At 40.5% G+C, this 22,335-nt stretch overlaps 1 protein-coding gene across 1 annotated transcript in view; it reads right to left on the bottom strand.

Annotated features, from left to right (window-relative positions):
* Nucleotides 1-1,281: 1,281 nt before the first annotated feature.
* DGKI (diacylglycerol kinase iota) overlaps nucleotides 1,282-22,335 on the bottom strand; it is a 237,482-nt gene continuing 216,428 nt past the window's right edge. Inside the window, exons 23-26 of the mRNA XM_021710904.1 lie at nucleotides 19,567-19,687; nucleotides 8,558-8,594; nucleotides 6,853-6,952; nucleotides 1,282-1,914 (exon numbers count right to left, since the gene is read on the bottom strand). Of these exons, the coding sequence (XP_021566579.1) occupies nucleotides 1,798-1,914; nucleotides 6,853-6,952; nucleotides 8,558-8,594; nucleotides 19,567-19,687 (375 nt within the window). The 3' untranslated portion in view covers nucleotides 1,282-1,797. The remainder of the gene's footprint in view (nucleotides 1,915-6,852; nucleotides 6,953-8,557; nucleotides 8,595-19,566; nucleotides 19,688-22,335) is intronic.

Here is a 22,335-nt window from a genome sequence, read left to right as displayed (position 1 = left end):
CTGCTTAATGTAATATATCATAATCATACTTTGAAAATGATGATAGGTGGTCAAAATGTGACTCATATAAGCAAAGTCACCATTAGACCTTTAAATTAAATGTAGAAAAACAATCATTTGTGGTCACATGCAGAAATGCTAGGGAAGCACTTTGCTATTTCAAAGAACAAAATTGAATTAAGCTCAGGAGACATCAGATTTAGCCAAATGCAAAACCCCTGGATACTTGCTTTTATTTTTGACTTATCCCCAAGTCAAGTAGTTGTTAGAATAGAAAGTTAGACGACTTTTTCTCCTGATATTCTCGTTATCACAGAATCCCTAATATGTACCTATAAGTAAATCTGATCCGTGGCAAGATTAGATATTGCAATTCCACGAACAGACAGACCTTTCTGGCTAGATTGCCACAGAGGTTTGCACTAAGAACTTTCTGACAAGGGAATAAGTACTGAAAAGATTATATTAGACTACCCCATACCCCACATGTGGAAAATAGGGTTAACGGGTAGAACCTTTGGACCTGACAAGCAATAGGCGAAGCATTCATCGGAAAGATCCAGGCATCCCAGAATTCTGGCAGTGGAACCCATACAACGAGGTTTTGCCCTCGAGTCAAGGCTTACTTGAAATAATGAAAACCAAAAACCTAGAAGAAAAACCTAAAACAGACCCCCTCTCACCCCTATATCTGAGAGTCTATGGTTATTCACCGCTGCAACATTCTAGTGACTGTTTTCTTGCTTAAGTGACATATGTTGACATATGTTGCTACTTTTGCTTTTGCTGTTTTTTTTTTCAAGTCAGTTAGACTGCTTTCAATTATCACTCAACAAAGTTTAGAAGTAAACATTGTTCAGAGTGCTCCATTTCCTGCAACCACAGTTCCCACACATGATTTTCTGCTCTGCAATTTAACAGCACTTAAAATTAAGTGGTTCTGCATACTAGCTGTGGGCCTTTGTACTCTTTTGCTCATCTCTATTGCAGCAAAAGGCAAAGATGGCTACACATAGGCAGTATGAGCTGTACAGACAGCCCAAGCTGAACCAGTCCTCATGGCTATTGGCTCCAGTCCAGCAGGCTGGGTCGACCCCTGGGTCACCTCTCTGAGGCACCTCCAAGCACAGACAACTCCCCTGCCACCTCACCATACCTCAGAGATTATAGCACACAAGTTGACATTATCCATGTGGCACCTCCCAGCTCCTCTAGAGTGAAACAGGGGTGGTGGTGGGGTGGGACATGCAAAGAGTCACTAAGTAGTCTTGGACATGGAAGTAGTTTTACAGTTATATTCTGCAGGATGCCCAGAGGGTTTTAGAAGACCTTCAGACAATCTTATGGTCTTCAAGACAGAATGTAAAGAAGAGATCATATCATATTTTTTTAAGTTGATGGGTGGTTACAGTAAAATCGTGTGGCAATGTGGGGAATGAATGCATGGGGGAAGAGGGAGCAGTGCCATTTATATGAACATCCTTTGAATCTGTAAAATAAATTATACAGGTGAACACAGAAGTTCATGCTACTTGCTGGAAGCAATAATGATCAAATTTTGTGGAAGTCATATAGTATTCCACAAATTTCCAGGTATCCTGCCCTCCTTCTCAATGGGCTATCGTGTTCTGTTGTACATCTCGGTAGCCCTTAAAACTGGTGGCATGGTCTCAGACTGATTCTTGCAGGAGAGAAACAGATATATGGATTCCATCAGCTTCTTTCAGGGAGCTGCCAGGCTGCCGGGAGGGCACAGGTGATATGCCTGCTCACATTCTCTTTGCTTGTCTGCCAGGGTCAAACAGCAGTTTCCAGATCCTCATGGCCAATGGTCTTATAGTTCTGACGGCTTTCTAGGTAAGCAGCCAGATCTGGGTCTCCAGCCTGTTGTGCTCTATCTTGAGGTGTCTTGCCCTATAAGGTTAACAGAAGGAAAGAGAAACAAACATTTGCTGTTAGATAGATAGATAGATAGGTAGATAGATAGATAGATAGATAGATAGATAGATAGATAGATAGATAGATGATAGATAGATAGACAGACAGACAGATAGGGAGAAAATTACAGAAATAGAGCTACCCAAAGAATACATGCTAATAAGGATCCTTCCATAACAGGTGTTCTAGAGTTAGAAGACATTTTCAAACCTTTACTCTTACATAAGTATTATGTTGAACTTGTGAGATTGGTAAAATAAATAGAAAGAGTTTATCACTTTTGGCAGGTTGGGTTTACATGTAAGAAAATGGAAATTCACAGAGTCTAACATAGTATACAGGAGTAAACAGTGGGGCACAGTAAATTTTGGAATCCAGATCCTTTCTGGAAGAAGGGGAGACAGAAATCACTGAAAAACCAAATAGAGAGGTAGGTATTTGAATTTCTAACTTAGGACTCTATTATTCCAAACTCTGGGAATCAAAAGGTAGAAACTGTAAGTAAGGGGTGGTCATAAGCAATCTGGAAGGTTTTCTTTGCTGGTTTCAAAACCTTCAATTGAGTTCTTCCCAATTTACTGTGACTTCGTCTCTCTAAAAAATAAGATAATTTCTGAATACAAAAGTGATGGATGTGTTAATTAAGGAAATTTTGGAAACTTCAAAAGCATGAAGAAGAAAAAAAATCACCAATCATTCCACCGAGCTAAGATAACTGCTGTTAACATTCCATTGAATAACTATTATTGTCTTTTTTCTATATTTCTATACATATGAGGGAGGACTCCCCCTAAAAAACATAATTATTTTTTTGAGGGCAGGTCCCTTGTAGCACAGGCTTCCCCCACTAGGTAAGTGTTCTAGGAAACCATCAGCATTCAGTGTACCAGCTAGAGTTATTGTGAGAGGCTGAGTTTGGCTTTAGTGAATTTTTTTGGGAGAGTCTTTAAACGTGTTTGCCCATTTCATGACAGGTGATTTACAAGCACACCTTCCCATGCAGCACTGAGTGTTCAGCAGTTTTTGATAAAAAATGGCATGATTCCCATGCTCCATCCTTCCTATTTACCCTATTTTGCCCCAAGTGACTTTTGTGTTTGTTTGTTTCCCTAGATGAAAAAGTCCTCAGAGGGAAACGTTTCTGCCAATGTAGAAGAGGTGAAACGAAAAACAGCAGAAGCGCTAAAAGGCATCAAAATCGATGAGTTCAGAAACTACTTTGAGCAGTGGGAAAAGCATCCTGGTAAGTGTACTGCATTAAACAGAGAGTACTTTGAAGGTGACCATGTAGGAATAAATACACAATTTTTATAAACAAATACTGGCTTTTGGGGGTCCCTCTTGTAACTACTTTTAAAAAAAATAAAGCCACACGTTGCTACACACTTATATCACCTTTTCTACTTAATATGTTATAATTTTTGTCATTAAGTCTTCACATCAACATTTTAAATGATCATATAATTTATTACAGCCCACTATAACACTTTTTGTACATTTGTATACACCATAAACACACATCCACATTTATATATACATTTGATATTTTTAAATGAGGTCAGCTAATAGAAGCCAGCAGTAAAGGGAGAGAAGGAGGGAGGGAGGGTGTCCATCCTCTTGAATGCTTGTAGGTTTGCTTAACATTCCTTAAAACTTCTAATTTTTACTCCAGGAAACAGTTAAATCTATATTTAAATTTATATTAAGTACCAAGAACAGGGAAGATGCATGAACACTATCCCAAAGAAAGGGATTAATGCACACGACTTTTATAAAAATGATCAGAGCCCTCTCTGCTTCCATCTCAGCTATCCCAACAGATCTTGCTGACCTCAATTCAATCTGCTCTAAGAAGCTACTAAGGTATGTGGGACAGACAGTAAAAGGCAAGTAACAATGGCTCTAGACTCTTTTTGAAATTGTACTTATTTAGTTAGAATTTAGCATTTAACCACTAGTTTGAAGTTCTGATAATAATTTCTATTCAATTTGTTATAGCCTCAGTAGACTATCTTATCTTTACTTCCATAATAATGAGGTTACAATTCCTAGCTTCCAAATATTCAGAGAGGTGGCTGAGGTGAGTCTTTGTGTTGATGCCTTGATGTCTAATAAGATAAATTCTCAGGATACTGCTTCTAACCAAAAAAATTCCAGGAGACGATTCAGTAATAATTACCATATTCAGTTTTAACCTAGAATCAAGTTACAGAATGGTAAAATTAAAGAATTCCTAAAAAGGAATGAAGCATAGCTGTATTACTTCATATGGTAAGTTCTCTAGAACATAATGTTGAGTGAAAACTTAAATTATACAATAGCATAGTAAGAATTCACCTGGTTAAAAAAAAATGAGAGAAAAAAAAGACATGTCTACATATGAAGAGAGATCATTAAAAGCTTAATGATATTTATGGTCTAGATTGTGGGATTTATTGTAATGTTTGCTTTGTTGCTATTAAGTACCTTAATAGTTTCTATATTAATGGTTTTCCTATGTGGGGATGTACTATATTTATAATCATAAAAATACAGGTATTTGCATTTTTATTGCATATACACAATATAGAATAGGAAGAGATCTTTTTTTTTGAGCTGGAGTCTCACTCTATTGCCCAGGCTGGAGTGCAGTGGCAAGCTCATGGCCACCCCAGCATTGATCCACTGAGCTCCAGCAATCCTTCTGCCTCAGCCTTCCAAGTAGCCAGAACTACAGGCACGCCCAGCTAACTTTTGATTTCTATTGTAGAATCGAGGTCTCACCAAGTTGTCTGGGCTGGTCTCGAACCCATGGGCTCAGGCAATCCACTTGCCTCAGCCTCCCAAAATGCTGGGATTACAGGTTGAGCCACTAAGCCCAGTCAGGAAGAAATCTGAAAGAGCACTGAGTCCATTTATCTGATTCAGATACTTCAAAATATAAAAAGAGAGACCTGCTCAAGAGGTCCTGATCTTAGCTTATTTGTCCTTCTATTTCATGTATCTCCTCTCTTTCTTTTTATAATCTGAGTTGAGTGAAGAACCAGCCTTTGTGCAGTAAATAGGCAGTTGCCCTGCTGTGATCCGAGTAGCCCCAGCACAATCAACCCTATCCTACCACCTGGCCTGCATAGACCCTGCCTGCAAGGTGTGTGCTGGTCAGTCAGGTCAAACATCAAAATATCTGAGTGCAAACCTCCTCTGGGAAGAATATCGCATTGAACAAGTATTTGCTGTCTGAAATAGTATACCCAAACAGCTAGCCAGACAGGTAACAGACCAGCTAGAAACCAGGATACAGCTCCAGCATGTCTAATATGCCTAGGGAGGAATTGAGGCAGCCAGGGACCTCAGTCAGAGAGCAAGGATGCTAGTAGGTGCTAGAGAAATGTAGAATTCTGTGCAATGCAACTGGCTTAAGAAGGAGACAGAGGTCTTCTGGGAAGACAACGTGCACTGCAGTTTAAGGAAGCCCTATGGCAAAAATTGCACACAGGCAGATTCCCACCACTTAAATAGATCTAATGGCACCTAAGCCATCAATTTAGGCTTCTGAATCACTTATCTATATGTATCATGGCTACATTCATTGGCCTAAAACCTCAGTTAGTTGGTATCACTTAATGAAGACTTCATCTAGATTTTAAAATTCTTCTCTGCAACCCTCTATAGTTAAGTGGTTGACCCTTTCTTGGAGTCTAACCAGGATGCCTTAAAACTCTCAGAGCTTCTCAGGATCCTCTATGATGCTATCTTCTGTGTAAACTCTTCTTTCTTTCTAAAAGACTGAGTACTAGGTCAACTCTACTAAGCTACAATACCTCCCATACTCCATCTTCAACCCGTTCTCTTGTATGCTTTCCATACATGGAAACAACTTAAGGTACAGCCAGCTCTCAGTTCTCCTAAACAGAGTTTCTCCTGAGGCCTCACCTCCGCCTGTTGGTGCTTTCTGATGAAGGTTGGCATATGTGTTACATGGTCAACTTCTGGGCTTGCTGTCTTATTAAGACAGTTTCATACTTTGAGACCAGATTTATATAAGCTTTGCTGAGGAGAAACCAACCACATTTCAAGCCACAATGCCACAGTTGTCACTGTATCCAACAAAACAGATGACAAACCACCTTGAGACCCAACTTTTTACTTTGTTGTTGCACTTCATCCTGAGGGGGCAGTGAGTGTCTATCAGCAAATGAGAACAACCAACCTGCTGAAATAATACTGGACTGGATATCAAAAGAGCTGAACTGAGATTTAGGCTCAGCTACTGGTCCAAGGGAGTATTTCACCTTCTTTAGGTTTTAATTCCTGCACCTATTAATGATAATAATTCCCATCATATCTAATTTCTGAGGTTAACTTTTAGAAAATAACATAAGAAAACAAATGGAAAGAAACTTTTTAAAAAATAAAGAACTACATACAAGCACCAGATTTAAGAATGTAAGCATCTCAAAGCCAGAGTCCACCATCCTGCAACCAGTAAGTAATGGAATCACTTTGGCATCCATGTATGGGGTCACGTAAATCAGAGATTTTAAATTGCAGTGGATGAAGGAAAATCCCAAAGGGACTTCTCAGGAGTCAAGCCAAAGTCCTTGAACATGGTCCTGATCCCTCCCTTTGGGCTTCAGACCCCACCCCCCTTGACTTGGCTGCTAGTCTTGAGCAGGACAACCCCAAAGTCCCAAGGCCAGCACGTTCAGCGGTGTATAAAGCCCCCTAGGCAAGCACACACCCTCCCTTTGTGCTTATACATTTAAACTGCAGTTTCTCTAAATGAAGCACTCTATTTTTTCCTCCTTTTTCCAAAGCCCCAGGCACTTCCATAAGCACAAAAAGGAGGCCTGTGCTAGCTACGGGTACAGGCAGAGGCAACAGTGCCCGCGATCTTGCCCAGTGGGAGATGTTTGCACTCACTCATGGAGTTACCTTGGAGTCCGTCTTTCTCAGAGATGCTCCCGCATCCACCAGAAGCTGGCACACAGCCCGGTTCCGCTGGCAGGCAGCCTTGTGCAGTGCAGTCTCACCCCTAAATCAAAGATGAAATGGGAAACCACCCATGAAGAGGTTGGAGGCACGGGGAGGGGTGAGAGGATGTGTCCTACCTCCGCTGCTGAGGCTGGGTGCTTCTCCATCTCTTTTCCTATAGGCAGCTGAGACCTGGGCTGCTGGGTGCACTCTGGGGAGGTGGGCAGAGGAGTGTCTACAGATTCCTTGAGTTAGTCCTCCACAGACCATACTATCTGACTCCAGCTTCTTTTCTAAACAGTACTGAGGTTTGATTTAGGTTATACCCAACAGAACTTTTGAACAGACCAATTATGCAGATGTATCTGAACCCTGAAGCAATTCTCTGCATACATTTGGATAGAGTGTGAAGGGTGCTGGGTGAACACCTGGGGAGCAGAATGACAACCTTGGGCCCTCGGGTCACATGACCTGCATTTAGTAGACTACCACTTTGTCTGCAGAGGAACGTATCCTGGGAACCCATGCTCAAAGAAGCAGACCAACACCCACTCTGCTCTACCCACTTTGGATTCTGCATGAGTGGCAGGTGGCAGGAGGGGGCAACCATAGAGGATATCTGAGAGGCACAGTGAGACTCTGGGAGAGTTCGAGAGCCAGCACTCTCCCAGGAGGCAATAGGCCTGAGGCCAGCCACTCAGTGTGGGAAGGGGCAAGGGACAGTGGCCATTTCCTCAACTCTGACAGGCTGTGTGGGGAGGAGGACATTCCTAGCATGAGCTTAGTGCCAAAGTGTTTCAGGAAAAATTGACTGCAGCCCTTAGAGAAGGCAAACTGGGGCAAGTGATGGCACTATTTACAGTCTTGCCGGTAGGAGGCGATAGCATGTGGGCCAACTCTATGAAAAGTGGACAGTTCCTTCCCTATCTACTAGCTCCCTGCTCTCTCCCACCTCACTATTTCTACTTCTCCTCTTCCTGCCTGCTCAGTCATTCACTACCTCACTTCTCTCCTCCCCATATGACATTCTGGGTTAGTTGTGTGGCCTCTCTTTGTTCCTGTTTGGGGAAACAGTAGCAGGTTTGCTGCCACAGAAATAAGGTAAAAAATAAACATGAATAGTTTCGGCACCATCGCAGACCTGTTAACTTGCTCATCCAAGGTGCCTCATCTGAACTACAGAAGACAGAAAATGACTAGAGTTATTACATTCTCAGTTCTTTAGTGGCAGAACATAACTCGTCCTACTCTAGACAGAGAGGGGTTGTGTCATTACATGCAAGGATGCCTTTGGGTAGCAGGGCTTTATTTTCTCACAAACCCCCAGTTGAGAATGAATAAATGTGATGGGTTCATTAAAATGTGAATGTATTTATTCCCTTCTCAGCGCTTTATGATGCACCAGTACAGAAGCCCCTTGCTTGTAGGAAGCTCTACACGCTGAACAGCATTGACCATCATGCAATCCCTATGATATTTGTCATCCATTTGCATTGTGTAATTTTTGCTCTAGAAGATTAGCCCTGCACAGTTATAAATGCAGTGAATGTGGACTTTAAACCGATGAAATTAAAATGACCTATGCTATGCCCTCCAGATTACATTTTTCTCCTGAGTATGTTCTGAGGAAAAAAACCTACACTTTGTAATGAAAGGCAACACTCACGTTTCGCTGTCTGCCATATCCAACAACTCAAAGGGTCCTAAACAAGACAAAAGCAAGATGCCCGTCAAAAGTAAGCTCAAAATTAACCATTAACAGAAAATCCACAGTCATAGAATTAAAAGTACAAATACCTTGGAAGGCTGAATTTTAAAAGTCGTGTGGTGACAGGAAAAATAAGACAAAAGGAAAAATGAAAGGATCCCCAACTTAGGGATCCTTCCTCATCACAAATCTCCCAATCTCCATGAGTCAGTATGAACAGAATGATAGATACAAAACAATAATATGGGCTCTGCTGTCAAGAAGCTTTCAATCAAGTTGAAGAAATAAAAGTAGTTAAAATAGAATAAATGAAAAATCACTAAGAGACAATCTAGGAAGAAAGGGGCCAATCTGATGGACTTTAAAGACCAGTGTCATTTCTCATTCTCCAGCAACAAGTTGTTTGGGCTGGAGTCTTATGCAGTAAGATGTTAAAGCTATAAAACACCATACATCGCACCTAGTTCAATTTCCTTATTTTAGAAACAGGAGGAAATTACACTTTTAAAACTCCCTTCTATGACTAGGAAAAAATGTTATGCATACACACCCAGTGACTATAGACACATCATTAGGAATGAAATCACTCTGCTATTTTGCCCCTTCACAATGTTTTATTTTCCACTAATTAACCCACTCCATCTGCAAATACTGCTGTAACGTTCACCCTTCTATATCCGTACCACTGCTTCCCTCCCTGCCATTCATGGCCCTATCTAACAGGTATCTGCTGAGACTTCTTTTTTCTCCATAAAACCCTCTATGATCCCACTCTAAATACTGCGTTCAACGCCTACCTATACATCTCTTACTTTATGTCCTGGCCCTGTTTCCTATAGTTGGATGGGTAATAGGATTTATCATTCATTTTGAGACCATTCTAGGCAAATGGTATATATGACCACATTGTTGATCATGACACTTGTCAGACTGTTTTGAAATAACATGATGATATGTCTTTTCACAACCAGACTCTAGTAAAACTCTTAAAGTTTTGGTCTATCCTTTGTCCACCATTTTATTATTCCTTGGGGCCTAGCAAAGAGCACAGTGCCAAGAAGATGCTTAAATATTTGGTTGAATGGATGAATGCATATGCTTAGAAGTGCCAAATACAGTTCTGGGCATTGAATATTTTAGTCTTCAGAAAGATGATCCTAGTGATTTGCTGCCTGTATCAATAGACATCATTATTGAAAATGAATTTATTGTGCATTATAAGAAGAAGGGGAGAAAAGTTAGAATGACTTTCCAACCATGAAAGTCATTGGCCAAGGGGAAGATTATAGATGTTACAAAATTTCATAATCCTCTGGGTCAGCCAAGATTGAAATCATTTTGACCTCCTTTCTTTCACATTTACTGTTCTCTGGGACCTGGTGAATCTTCTCTTGCAATATCTCTCCGGTTTGTCTTCCCTATTTGTCCTACTTAACAACAAATAGACTCCTAAAAAGTGTCTGCCTGGAACATAATTAGCATACAGAGACCATCACTAAGAAAGATAAAAAGGTCTTCTATTGACTAGATGTCTAGGTTTCTAATACGAGGGAAGGAACATTCAAGAAACAGAATGTCTTTATTAAAAAATTGTGTATTTATTCTTACACATTTAAACTTCAGTCATCTGTAAAGTACTCTCTGCTTGATACAATACACCTAATGAGATACTTTTCCCACTGTTCAAAACAATTTTTGAACTCGTCAATTATGATGCCTTTAGTGCTTCCACTGTTTTTTGTTTCACCTCTTCCATGCTGGTAAAACGTTTCCCTTTGAGAACTTTTTCATCCAGGGGAACAACAAAACAAAGACAGATCAGATGGGAAGGTGGGGCACAGGGTGCCATTTTCAATCAAAAACTGCCAAACATTCAGTGCAGTATGGGCAGGTGTGCTTGTAAGTCACCCATCATGAAATGGGAAAACATGTTGAAAGAATCTACATACACACACACACACACACACACACACACACACACACACACACACACAAAATCTACTGACACCAAACACAGCCTCTCACAACAATGCTAGCTGGTACACTGATACCAATGCGTTCCTAGAACACTTATCTAGTGGAAGAGTGTACTACAAGGGACCCACCTCCAAAAGATAATTACAGGTTTTTTGGAGTCCCTGCTCGTGCATCATATCTACTGCTTACTCCAAAATATTTACACATTGAAGTTCACAGTCTTTCATCTGGAACTATACAACCTCAGTTTGTTTTCAGGGTTCCATTTCTTCAAAGAAGTTGAGCTGGTAAGTGCACAAAAAACCATATATTTCTCAGGCATTCTCAGCTCTAAGAGACTGCTCCCCACATTCCCACTATGCAGAATAGCCTTCTTTTTCTAACCACATACCTAAATCTGACATGTTCTTTAAAGGCTGGTCTGTGACAAGGTCTTCTGAAAAAAATGATCTTTGACAGAAGGAATCTATTTCTTTTCTTAATTCCCATAACACTTATATGGTTCTACTCTTATTCTATGTATTTTCATTATAGATGTATGACTTATTTCCTTAAATATATTGTCTTGAATCCATTGAGTATAGAATATATTTATTATTTTTTTAATCTCTCTAGCATTTACCCTATTTTAAGGACACAATGAAGATTTAGCTCATTCCCTTTTGCTCCTCAGCCACAGGACTCTAAGAAAACATGAATAATAATCCCCTTCCTCCACACACGCTGAAAGAAGTGCAAAGCAGTATAGGGCAGTAATGAAAAGTGAGATTTCTGGAGCTGGCCCTACCACCAGCTCTACCACCTACTAGATCTTAGGCAAGTTCATTTAATTTGTCAGTCCCTTGGTTGTCACACATGTAAGGTCAAATCTATCATAATATTTATCTAACAGGGTTGTTGTGAGGTTTCAACCATTAGTACATCTGATGTTCTTAAAACAGGGCCCGGCACACCATAGGCAATTACCGACAGTCGAGATCCTATTCTCCGTCATAATACAGAAGGTGGCACTATGTCAAGATGTTGGAACATCTGTAAAGGAAGGCAATGTAAAGAGGTCATTTCACTCCCACCTACATTTAAAGCCACTTGTGGATTCAAATTGCATGTCCTGAGAACTGAGCACTCCAGGCCTACTTAACTGCTAACAGGGCACTTACCACAACATCAGGAACAAGAGTCTTACAGAACCCAACGGTCCCTTTGAAGAGGGCCCGTCCCCTTCAGTGAACACTATAAGCCATGCATTCAACAGACTCACTAGCAGTACTGTTCCCATCAATACTGCTAATTGCACAACTATTTAGGCCACAGAGGCCTTGTTTACTTTTCTCCTTTTCTGGCACTGTCATTCAGTGCTCCCAGAGCTCTGCCATGGTGGGTCTGTGGTCCTCTGGGGTTTAAGCCTCTAAGAAATGGGACCCTGAAGCATTTTAATTGGGCTAGAATAATAATAGTTTGACAATATGAAGGTGGAGACATGGGAAAAAAAGAAGCTTGTTCCTCACAATTTCTGACCAAAGCCACCACAAATGCAGCCAACCCAGAGGGATTCCAGAACTGATGATCCCATCTGAGAGTCAGGGACACCAGAGGTCTCCTCGCTCTCCCTCTGCCTCTTCCATCCTCTGCAGTGGACAGAGGTGAGAGGAAGAGGTGCTAATACTAAAACAAGAAACTTTTGCTCTTAATTAATAGCTGAAAAAACTCCCATTAAAAGATTTGGGGAATGAGTCTGAAGTAATCAACTTAATTAGGCCCAACCTTCCTAATTCTCCCATCAGCACAGATAATCACAAAACAGCAGAATGTTTTAACACTAGCCAAGAAGCAGGAACACAGGCAGTCAGTTCACTGCAGACGGGTGTGGGGAGCTATCTTTAATAGCCCAGATACATTTTGTAATTATTTTAACCTGTTTTAAAACAACTATATTTGAATAATGCTTACAAAAAGGGGGCTTCAGAGGAAGACAGGAAGAGTAGAAGCCTGTACAGGCCTAAGGCAAGGCTGTTGTTTCCCTACTTATCTGCCCTGCACTGGCTGGATCAGGAGCTACTTTCACAGTACGCTGTGTGGTCTAATAGTATCCTGTGCTGTTTAGCAGTGTTGGTGGAATATTTGGAGGTGGGATGACCAGAGAGACAAAAATCAACGAAGGCCACAGAAATCCTCTTGAAAGAAAAAAAATGTATAAGAAATAACACCTGTGATTTTTGTAAAGTTTTATTGGAATCCTACTAGAAAAGGAAAGGGCAGAAAAGGAGAAAAACAAAAGAGAAAAAAATAAAGAAGAATGAATTCCTTCAGTATATATCAGTGGGCAAGATCTGGGCTTTGGACTTCTTTTATATATACATATATTCTGATTGTGGATTCTGTGCCATCTCCCCTAAGAATTTTGGAGAAATACTATTAAATTTCAGTAGAGAATGCACTACTTTTTCCTGAATAGGAAAGAAAATCATGGGTCTCTGTTCTTCCAGCGTTCACTAAAATGTCCACACTTCATTCTTCAACTAGCCTATACCAGAAAAAAACGGTCAGATCCTTACAAAGTTTCTAGATGAAAATGACCACTGCTCCCTAGAACCTTATACCCATTGTCACTTGAACCCTGCTTATGGTATTCACATGGAGAGACCCTGCATCATGACTGTTTTTCCATGTTTCATTTCCCTTGCTGGTATTAGGCATATGAAGACCTAAGACCATCTATTAGATACGTCCAAGTTTTGACAGGTAACCTACCCTCACCAGGCCTCAGTTTTTACCACTGTCAAGTGGAGATAAGAGAGTTTACTGTGTAGGGTTGCTGTAAGAATTAAATTAAGTAATATATTAAAAATATTTAGAACAATAGAGGATACTTTTTTTCCTCAAAAGTGCCTGGGTCAGGCAGTAAACATCACAGTATTATTACAGGAACTTTTTTTCCTCAAAAGTGCCTGGGATAGAATTAAAATATTTTAATCAATGAATAAATTAAAGACATTTAAAAATCATTTTGGATCCTAGCCAATATCACTTTTTCTTTTCTAGAGAAAGATCATAATTGAAACATGAATTCAAAAGACATGGAAAATGTTCTTAAAATTAAAGGAAAGGCAACTCAGTTAAGGGGACACTCACATCAATAATCAGGTGAAGCCAGGGAATGGGAAAGGAAACAAAACTTCACAAATCCTCCAAAATGAGAGTATGAACATCGTGGTAAGCAGCCAAGCTTTCCAAATTACAGGTCTCCCACCCAGTCCTCATTCCACAAGCTCTTCCACGGGACACCCACTTCTTGTTGACATGACTTTGTCATCAACATTGTATTTGCATTCTATATGATGTGCCTTTGTACCAGGCATCTTTCAATGTGCTTCCCACACCCATGCATCCAAATCCCCTTTGCTATTCCTTCCACCTCCCATGGTCTCTCTCCAGACCCTCATTTCCCATCAGTCTCCCTGACGCTGCCAGCAGACCATTCCAAATCCTCCCTGCCATGGGACAAAGGCTGCACAGATGTGGGGAGAGCTGGCACTGGGAATGCTAACAGCACTGTCATCCTGTCCCAGCAGGATTGTGGCCGGTTCTCCCTGGGACCAGAGGCAGAAAAAGGGGGGTTAAAAAAAAAAAGAAAAGAAAGACTTAGGGCAGAAAAAGAGGGGGCACAAAATAAGCCATTGAAATCCAAAAGGAAATGCATGAGTGCGACTTCTATCAGGAAAAGCAGTGGGAGGCAATGTGGTGGGCGTGGGGAGAGGAAAAACAAAAGTGCAGGGCAATAAGAGAGGAACAACACAAAAGTCCCTCAGAGGGCAAACAAGGGGGGAGGCGGCGAGAACTGTGGCTGAAAGAGCTGAAAGGGGGAGCGCTGAGGGGATCGCCGCTGGAACCTCGCATCCTCAACCTCTAGCCCAGTCTCGGTGGAATTGTTCACTCTCTTCTTCCACGTCTCTTTTCAGCCCTCTAAACGCCCAAATTCCCGTTTTTGATAAAGGAAAGCAGCATGTTGCACATATGAGAAAGAAGCCCAAAGGAAGAAGACGCAGGATGAAAAAATTCAAGCCTCCTGTGGCGCCTTCACAACATACCACACATCTCACGTTGTGCAGGCCCTGGAAGAGGCCTCTTTGAGGGAATCAGTCGCCGTTCCTAGTGTCTGTGAGAACAGCTAATCTCTCAGGGCCCTTGTTCAGGAGGCATCCTCTCCATGGTAGCCCACACAGCTCCCCACAGGCACCCAGCAATCTCCTCGCTCTCCCTCCACGCCCTTCCATCCTCTACAGTGGACAGAGGTGGAAGGATGTGGGAAAGCAAAGGAAGTATCAACAAAGGAGCAACAAACTGCAGCCATTATGCACATGGAAAAGGGCCCACTGATTCTCAGAACGGCTGCTACAGTCAGAGTTTTGAATGAATTTTCAGATATATATTATATGAAGCCACAGGACAGACCTAAACTAAACTGTAAAAATAAATGTATACATAAAGCTTTAAGACATTGGGAGGAATGTCTTCCTTGATCTTTGGCACAGTGTGAACATTTTTATTATTTTTTTTTCCAATTACATAAATTCAAACTGATCAGATGTACCTACTGCAAATCTGATGCTAATTTATAAATTACAACACCATAATCTGGTATATATTCCTAAATCTCAGCCTGAGAACTCTTGGAAAAGGCTATTCTTTTTGTCAAGTGAGGGGTATTCCAGAGTTTTCATCGTTACTAAGTTAGGAAAGACTACTTCAATCAACAGAGATGACATTAAGAAGGTGATTACAGTATAGAGAAAGGGTAATGTTTTCTACATAGTTGGTCCTGACTTCAAGAACACTGAAATTTAAAGAAGTTTCTATAATTTATTTATAATTTTTTTGAAGATGTGAGGTACAATTCAGAATTAGGTATACAAATGTTCATTATGGAGGCATCCTTGTTAATGAGGTATACCCCCTTTCCCTGACAGTTTCCCACTACTGCCAGTCCCACCCACCCCCCTTCCCTGGCAGTTTCCAGCTACTGCCAATCCCTTTCTTATAGTATTATGATAATTGTTCAAGGTCCACTTACGAGTGAGAACATAGGAGTTTCTATAATTCAAAAGAGATGAATGGTTCTGCTATGATAGTTTTCAACACCACATTGCAATAGTTAATATAAGTTGAATCAGCAACTAAAGAATGAAATAATAAATAGAAAACAGTTGCGTTGAAGTGCTTAGTTTTTCTGGAATCAGTGAATTAGGCTATATCATGAGATTTTACATCTATATTCCTGAATAAATAGAAATGAGATGAATATCAAGAATGAACTTGACAATATATATCAGGTTGATAAAAATTAATTTCAGTAAAAGTCAAAATTTCACTTGTGTTCCCATTATTCAGTTATGGTAGTGCAGTGTTGAAGACTGCCATCCACAAAAAATGCATTGTGGACCGAAGATCATCAGATTTTATTTTCAAGCAGAAGAGATGGATTGTGCTTTATTATCTATTTTCAATCTTTTCCCAAGGTATGTGCTGGCCAATCAGTGATGCTGGCAAGACAGGAAAGGCACAGGATACCTTCTAGGACCTTAGGAACTGTTTGCCTAGAAGTGAAGCTGATCTCTCTGAATCTTGAGTGGGTTCTCTTGATCATAAATATTAAATCAATTAATTTATGAAATCTAACCAAAACACTGGAAAACACCCTTCAACTCCTAAAAAACCAGTTAATTTCTTTGTGTCCTTCAGTTTGGACAGAGTGGCATTTTGTGATGTGCCTTTGTAAGAGACACTGCAGACGGATGAGAAATTACTAGTGTGTATTGGAATGTTAGATTTTTATCAAAGCTCGCAGAGACTAAGATACCAGATGAATTTGGTACCAGGCAAAGCATGTGTGTACTGATCTACATTTGGATAGAAGCTGGATAGACTTAGAGTCTATAATACTGACTGATATATCACAGAAACAAAGAACTGAGTATCACATGTTCTCACTCATAAGCGGACCTTGAACAATTATTGTAATACTATAAGAAAAGGATTGGCAGAGTGGAAATCTGCTGGGAGAGGGGGGCATACTTCATCAACAAAAGTACCTGCATAATGAACATTTGTGTACCTAACCCCAAATTGTATCCTACATCTTTAAAATAAAAAATTTTTAAAAAGAAGTTGCCAGCACTGTGTGCTTGGGTTCATGATGTTTTTGGAGGCCCTATTATTGGAGACAGGGGAAAGAGTAGACTCAGGAGAAGTGAGAAGCCACAGTTTTGGGAAGCATCAGCTGGTGTTTCCTCATTCACAGCCCCAGAGACGCAGCTGAGGAGAGGGATTTTTTTGTTTTGCTTTGCTTTTAAGTATGTCCCAAATATCACATGGGATGCTCTTATGCTAAGAAAAAAATAATGTTGCTGTCTTGTATTTTTATTTCCTAAATCTGGTAACCCTTGCTTAGAACCCCAAACCAAAGAAAACTAAGAAAGCAGAGCACCAAGGGATTTTAGGGGAGTCAGAAGTTCAGACTCCTGCAAAGGTAGGATTCTCATTTTAAATCAAAGACGATGGAAAGTAAGGGACCATGGAAGATTAAATATGGTCACAGATTATTCCTTTCATTAGATAGTGGAGTCTATTTCCCTACGCTTTGAGTCTGGGCTGGCCCTGTGACTTATTCTAGCCAACAGAATGCAGTGGAGTTGACGTACAATTACCAGCCAAGCCTTGGGTGCCTGGTAGCTCCCATTCTCACCCCGAGGAGCGCCAGCGTGAGGAAGTCTGGGATAAAAGACCAGGTGCAGGGAAAGGCCCAGGTGTTCTGGCTTTCCAGCTATCCCAGGTGAGTATCCCAAACATGTGAGAGCCCTTCTTTAGCCCAGCCTCTTCGAAACAAGAGCTGGCTGCTGTGTCTTAAGTGAGACCAAGTCAGACAGTGGACACAGAGAGAATCCTAGGATGGGGGTGAGGTGGGGTAATGCTTCTTCAGGAAAGTGAAGAAAGGGTGAGGAGAGGGATTTCTGGACTGCGCTATCACTCCAATAGATGGCCAGCGTCTCACCTGACTCCAGAGAGAGGAGGTGGGCATTGAATGGCTTAGGGGATGCAAACAGGCATTCAATCTCATCAGGTAGCAGATAAACTAGTGAGAAGAGGATATCAGCTAGGGGGCCTTTGAACCTGAGATAAATTAAAATAAAGTGACAGTATATAATTAATGCTCACCTGGGCCTTGTACAATAGAAATCCTGAGATATTTTCTTATTAAGGGAAAAATAACATAGCAGCATTGTGGCTTTATTCGTTGGCTGTAGTGCAGGTTTTAAATTTTGGTTTTGCCTCTTAATAGCTTTTAGAGAAGTCATCATGGGAGACAGAAGAAGTCCATGGTCTGTGTGTGTGTGTCTACGCGTGCATGCAGGAGGCAAGCAAAAATGATGCTACCATTGCTTTTGTAAGTCTTGTCCAAAAAGGAATGCCTATAACTGCAGGAGGTATAAGCATCAGAGGGATATAAGACAGAATAATACAAGCCCCAGACAGCACCAAAAACACACCTTACCTCCCTAGGCTTCCTAAGGCAGATAGGTTTGGGACTATCCAAGCCAGCCTATCCAAGGGGTGAAGAAATCCTTCATTCACCACTTCCTGCTTTCACAGCCTTTCCTGTTTTTGTACCACTCTCCACCATAAGTCGGGTCAAGGGTTCAAGCAAACTCTTCATAGTGAGAAGGTACAGAAGACAAAGCAAGGGGAGTCTACAGTGACTGACAGCCTAACATCTTGCAAGGTCCTTGCAAACATTAAATGATAGGGTGTGTTTGGAATAAATATATGGCAAATAATATGTGCTTGATAAATGGTAGCTATGTTATCTACTTGTGGTTTTGCCATAGAACTTGAAACTTCTCTCTCTCTGTATATATATATAAATATGTTTGAAGTTTATTTGTGCACATGATCACACTTTTTCTCTAGCCTGAAGTTGCTTGAAAGCAGTGTATTTTATTTGTATGTGTGTACTAGTAGTCTATATAAGCCAGGCAGTCACCTGTTAGGTATTCTACAAATATCTATTGAATGAATGAAGCAACAAAAGGAATAACACATATTTGCTGGGTTGCATAAAGAGAGGAGTATAAAGGATGTGAATGTTTACTAATTTGCTTACTATCTACAGTTTGGATTTGGGTGCAGAAAGACTAGGCCATAGACTTGCTGTCATGGCTCAGAGAAAATCTTCAATCTTCAATGGAAGAGTTAGACTCTTCCATTCCTTCTCACTAAAAAGCAGCCAAGTCAAGCAGACTTTCCCTTTTTTTGTCTCTGAAAATACTATAAACATGAGAAGCTGAACATAGCCGTTGAGATTTGGTATTTATCACAGGTCTTACACTTCCAACGGGCTTTTAGAGGCAGTTGCTATTGTGCATGCTATTTCCAGCAAACAATCTAACACCAAGTTAGAAACCAAGTTAGAAAGTGGTCCAGGAGGTTAGTATAGTATGATCTGCCATGAACAATACAATAGTACCAGACATTTTCAAAGAGAATAAAGTGTGAAATTCAACAGGAGAGAGACACAGAGAGAGAGAGAATAGAAAGATGGAAAAAAATTATTCTCATTAATCTACAGAATGATGAACTACAAATACGGATTAAGTAGCTGATTCCAACCAGTTTGCTTACAAAAATGTTCCAGAAAAATAAAGCAGTTTATGCCAGGCTACATCTGGTTTTGTCTTGTTTTAAAATTGATTTCTCTTAAAAAAATAGTCTGTAAAGAGCTCAATGTGAAAACCATTTCTACTAATTGCTTGGTTAAGATGGTCCATCCATATCAGTGGTCTGCAGCCATGGCTGCTCCAAACAAGCAAAGGGGCATCAGCTAAAAGTTAGAGTATTTCTGTCATTCTAAAAACAGCCTGGGAGAAAAATAGCTTAGAAAATGCCATCTATTTCATGGATAAGTGAACCTTGGTAAGTTCGCTGTGCCTACTCACCATGGTCAAGGATATATTTCACAATCTCCCCATTGCCGGTTTTAGCTGCGTAGTGAAGGAGTGAACAGTGATCTGGTCCCTGAATTAGCAGACTGCCTCCATTTTTATAGCTTTCTATTAGCTGCAAGAGAGACATATGAAAAGAAGTTCAGGCAGAATCCAGAACAAGGATAACAACTAACAGGTAATAAAATCAGAGTAAGGTAAAAAAAACCACAAATATTTCCAGCTTTTGAGGACACAGAGAAAAGGCAAAGAGATGAAGTCACATTCCTGGACTGCATTATCACTCAGAGAGATGACCAGTGTCTCCTCTAACTCTGGAGAGGGTTTGTGGGTGCTGAACAGCCTAAGGAGATGGTATCATGCTGAAGTACTTTTTTCTTCTCTTTTCTGAGCTCCAGTCTGTGTCCCAGGGGAATGAGGGGTGGAATAGAGAACAGAAACTTCCTATGCTGACTCAGTGTTCTCTGAGTTGAAAGAATAATTACGGCTATAAGCAGGAATAGCTTGGGGTCTGATAGCTAAGCTCCTTGCCTATGTCCTTTAGTGTTTCTTCAGCCTCTAATGAACCTGACTACCAGATATCAACGCTGCTTCTCTTTCTCCTGCATAAGATCATGGCACATAAGCATATGCGCAGGCACACACACGTCTGGCTCCCTTCTTCATCCCAATCTGTAACCCGGCCTGCACACCTTCTATTAATTAGCCAACACATACCTAAACAGGCTAGTGATGATCTGCAGATTGAGAACCAAAATGATCCATAGAATTAGTAGTTTCTACATGAGAAAAGACTGGAAAAAATAGAATTTTGCAGTCTGAGAATAAGATAGTAGATGAGAATACAGTCTAAGTTAATCAAATACTGAACATTATTGAAAGTGTAAATGGACCTTCATTCACAAGCTGTGGTGTGTCAGGACTAGATGAGTCTTTGTGAAGTTCCTAATACACAGTTTTAGGACAAATAAGAATTAAATAACCCATTAGGTAGTAAGCAAAAAGAACACATTCTCTCTCACAAAGTTAGAAGGCACACATAATAAATAATCAAACATCTCATAAGGTGAAAGAGGGTAAACTCAAAGAATGAGTTCTAGTGCTCTGTAGCACTGTAGGATGGCTACAGTTTATAATAATACATCATTTCAAATAGTTAGAAGGAGAATATCATTCCCAACACCAGGAACTGATAAGTGTTTGAGTTGATGGATATTCTAATAACCCTGAGCTGATCCCTATACATTATATGTATCCAAACATCATTATGTACCCCATGAATATGTACCATTATTATTTTTCAACTAAAAATAAATTTTTTTTAAAAAAAGAAAGTAACCTCAGTGTTCACGCCTACACTCAAATACATACATCGAACTGTCATGTACTTGATTCAGGGAGATAAAGATGAATAGGATTCAGTCACTGGCCCCCAAGCTCTCACAGTACATGAGGGAGACAGATGTGGAAAGAATTACTGGTAATGGAGAGGAACACCCCGAGGTTCCCAGTATGGCATCAGGCAAGTAAACAGCAGGGGTGGGAAAGGAGACACAGAAAACCTCCTGCGACATGGATTCCAAGGAGCTGGACGGAGGTAAGCAGCACAAGAACTTCCATCTACAAACTGTGGGGCAAGAGAACTGGGAGAAATAGCTGACAATTTCCCACAAACATCTAAAAGGGTATCCTGTGCTGTTCAACCACATTGACTCGCAATGACACTTCCTTTTTCCTTGGGGGAGATTCATAAAGAATAGCAGAACAGACCTAATCAGATCCTATCAGGGCCAGCTGCCTTGATCCTGCCTTTCCGTGCTTTTAGACACCATGAACATTAAGTTAGTCTGCGGGCATCTTAGGCAGCCCTGCTGTACAGAAGTGATTCATGGCAGCATTCACCAGAGGCTGTTCCTATGATCCTCTGTTCTCCAGTCTCTCCCCTTCCCTTGTCCCTCCCTGTCACTTTCAAACACATATACATGTAACGAGTTTAATAATCAATGTGTATTATGCTTTCTACATGGGAGAAAACAAATGAAAGAAGATGGAGAAGAAAGAGGGAAAAAAACACTTGTGAAGGAAACTTTTTAAAATGTAAGAACAGAAAAAAAGAAAAGACTGAAAAAGAAAATCGCTATGTCCTTATATTTCATTTCTTAGTAAATAAGGTGCTGCTAAGTCATTTCTTAGTCACTTTGGAAATAATTATAACAGAGAATGTCATGAGACAACTGGCTTTATATAGTCATTTCCCACATGACAAATAATTCTCTATTGAAGTACAAAAAAACTGATAACATATCCAGGAACCTGGAAAATCAGTCACCTAAACTAAAAGCATAGAGAAAATAAATAGAAGGGTTTCAATTGTACAGGGTTTTGCAAAATGTTCGGACATACAAGCTCCCAAGGGCAAGAATCAGTCTTATTCGTGTCTCTATCTTCCATAGAACCTAATACAAGGCCTTGCAAGGAAAATAGGATGGTATTGGTTTAATCTACTGGTGAGAATGTCATTGAACTTGATATACTGCTTGGAGAGCACTTCTCTCTTCTGGGCAACAATTCCTAGTGACACTATGATCTGCACAGTGGCACAGGCGCCATTTTCAGGATTATGTGCCTAAAGATGGCAGTTGATCGGTATGTTCACAACCTTCTCACCAGATGTGCTTTTAAAAAAAGTTGTGTACAAGGGTAGTAGAACTTTTCTTTAAGAGTTTTGGTCCCTTGATCTTCGTGGTGCCTTACTACATAGGC

This window comes from Carlito syrichta, unplaced genomic scaffold, assembly GCF_000164805.1.
Source record: "Carlito syrichta isolate Samal-C Ts95f unplaced genomic scaffold, Tarsius_syrichta-2.0.1 Scaffold301636, whole genome shotgun sequence".
NCBI lineage: Eukaryota > Metazoa > Chordata > Mammalia > Primates > Tarsiidae > Carlito > Carlito syrichta.
This window is presented reverse-complemented; position numbering and strand designations above follow the sequence as displayed.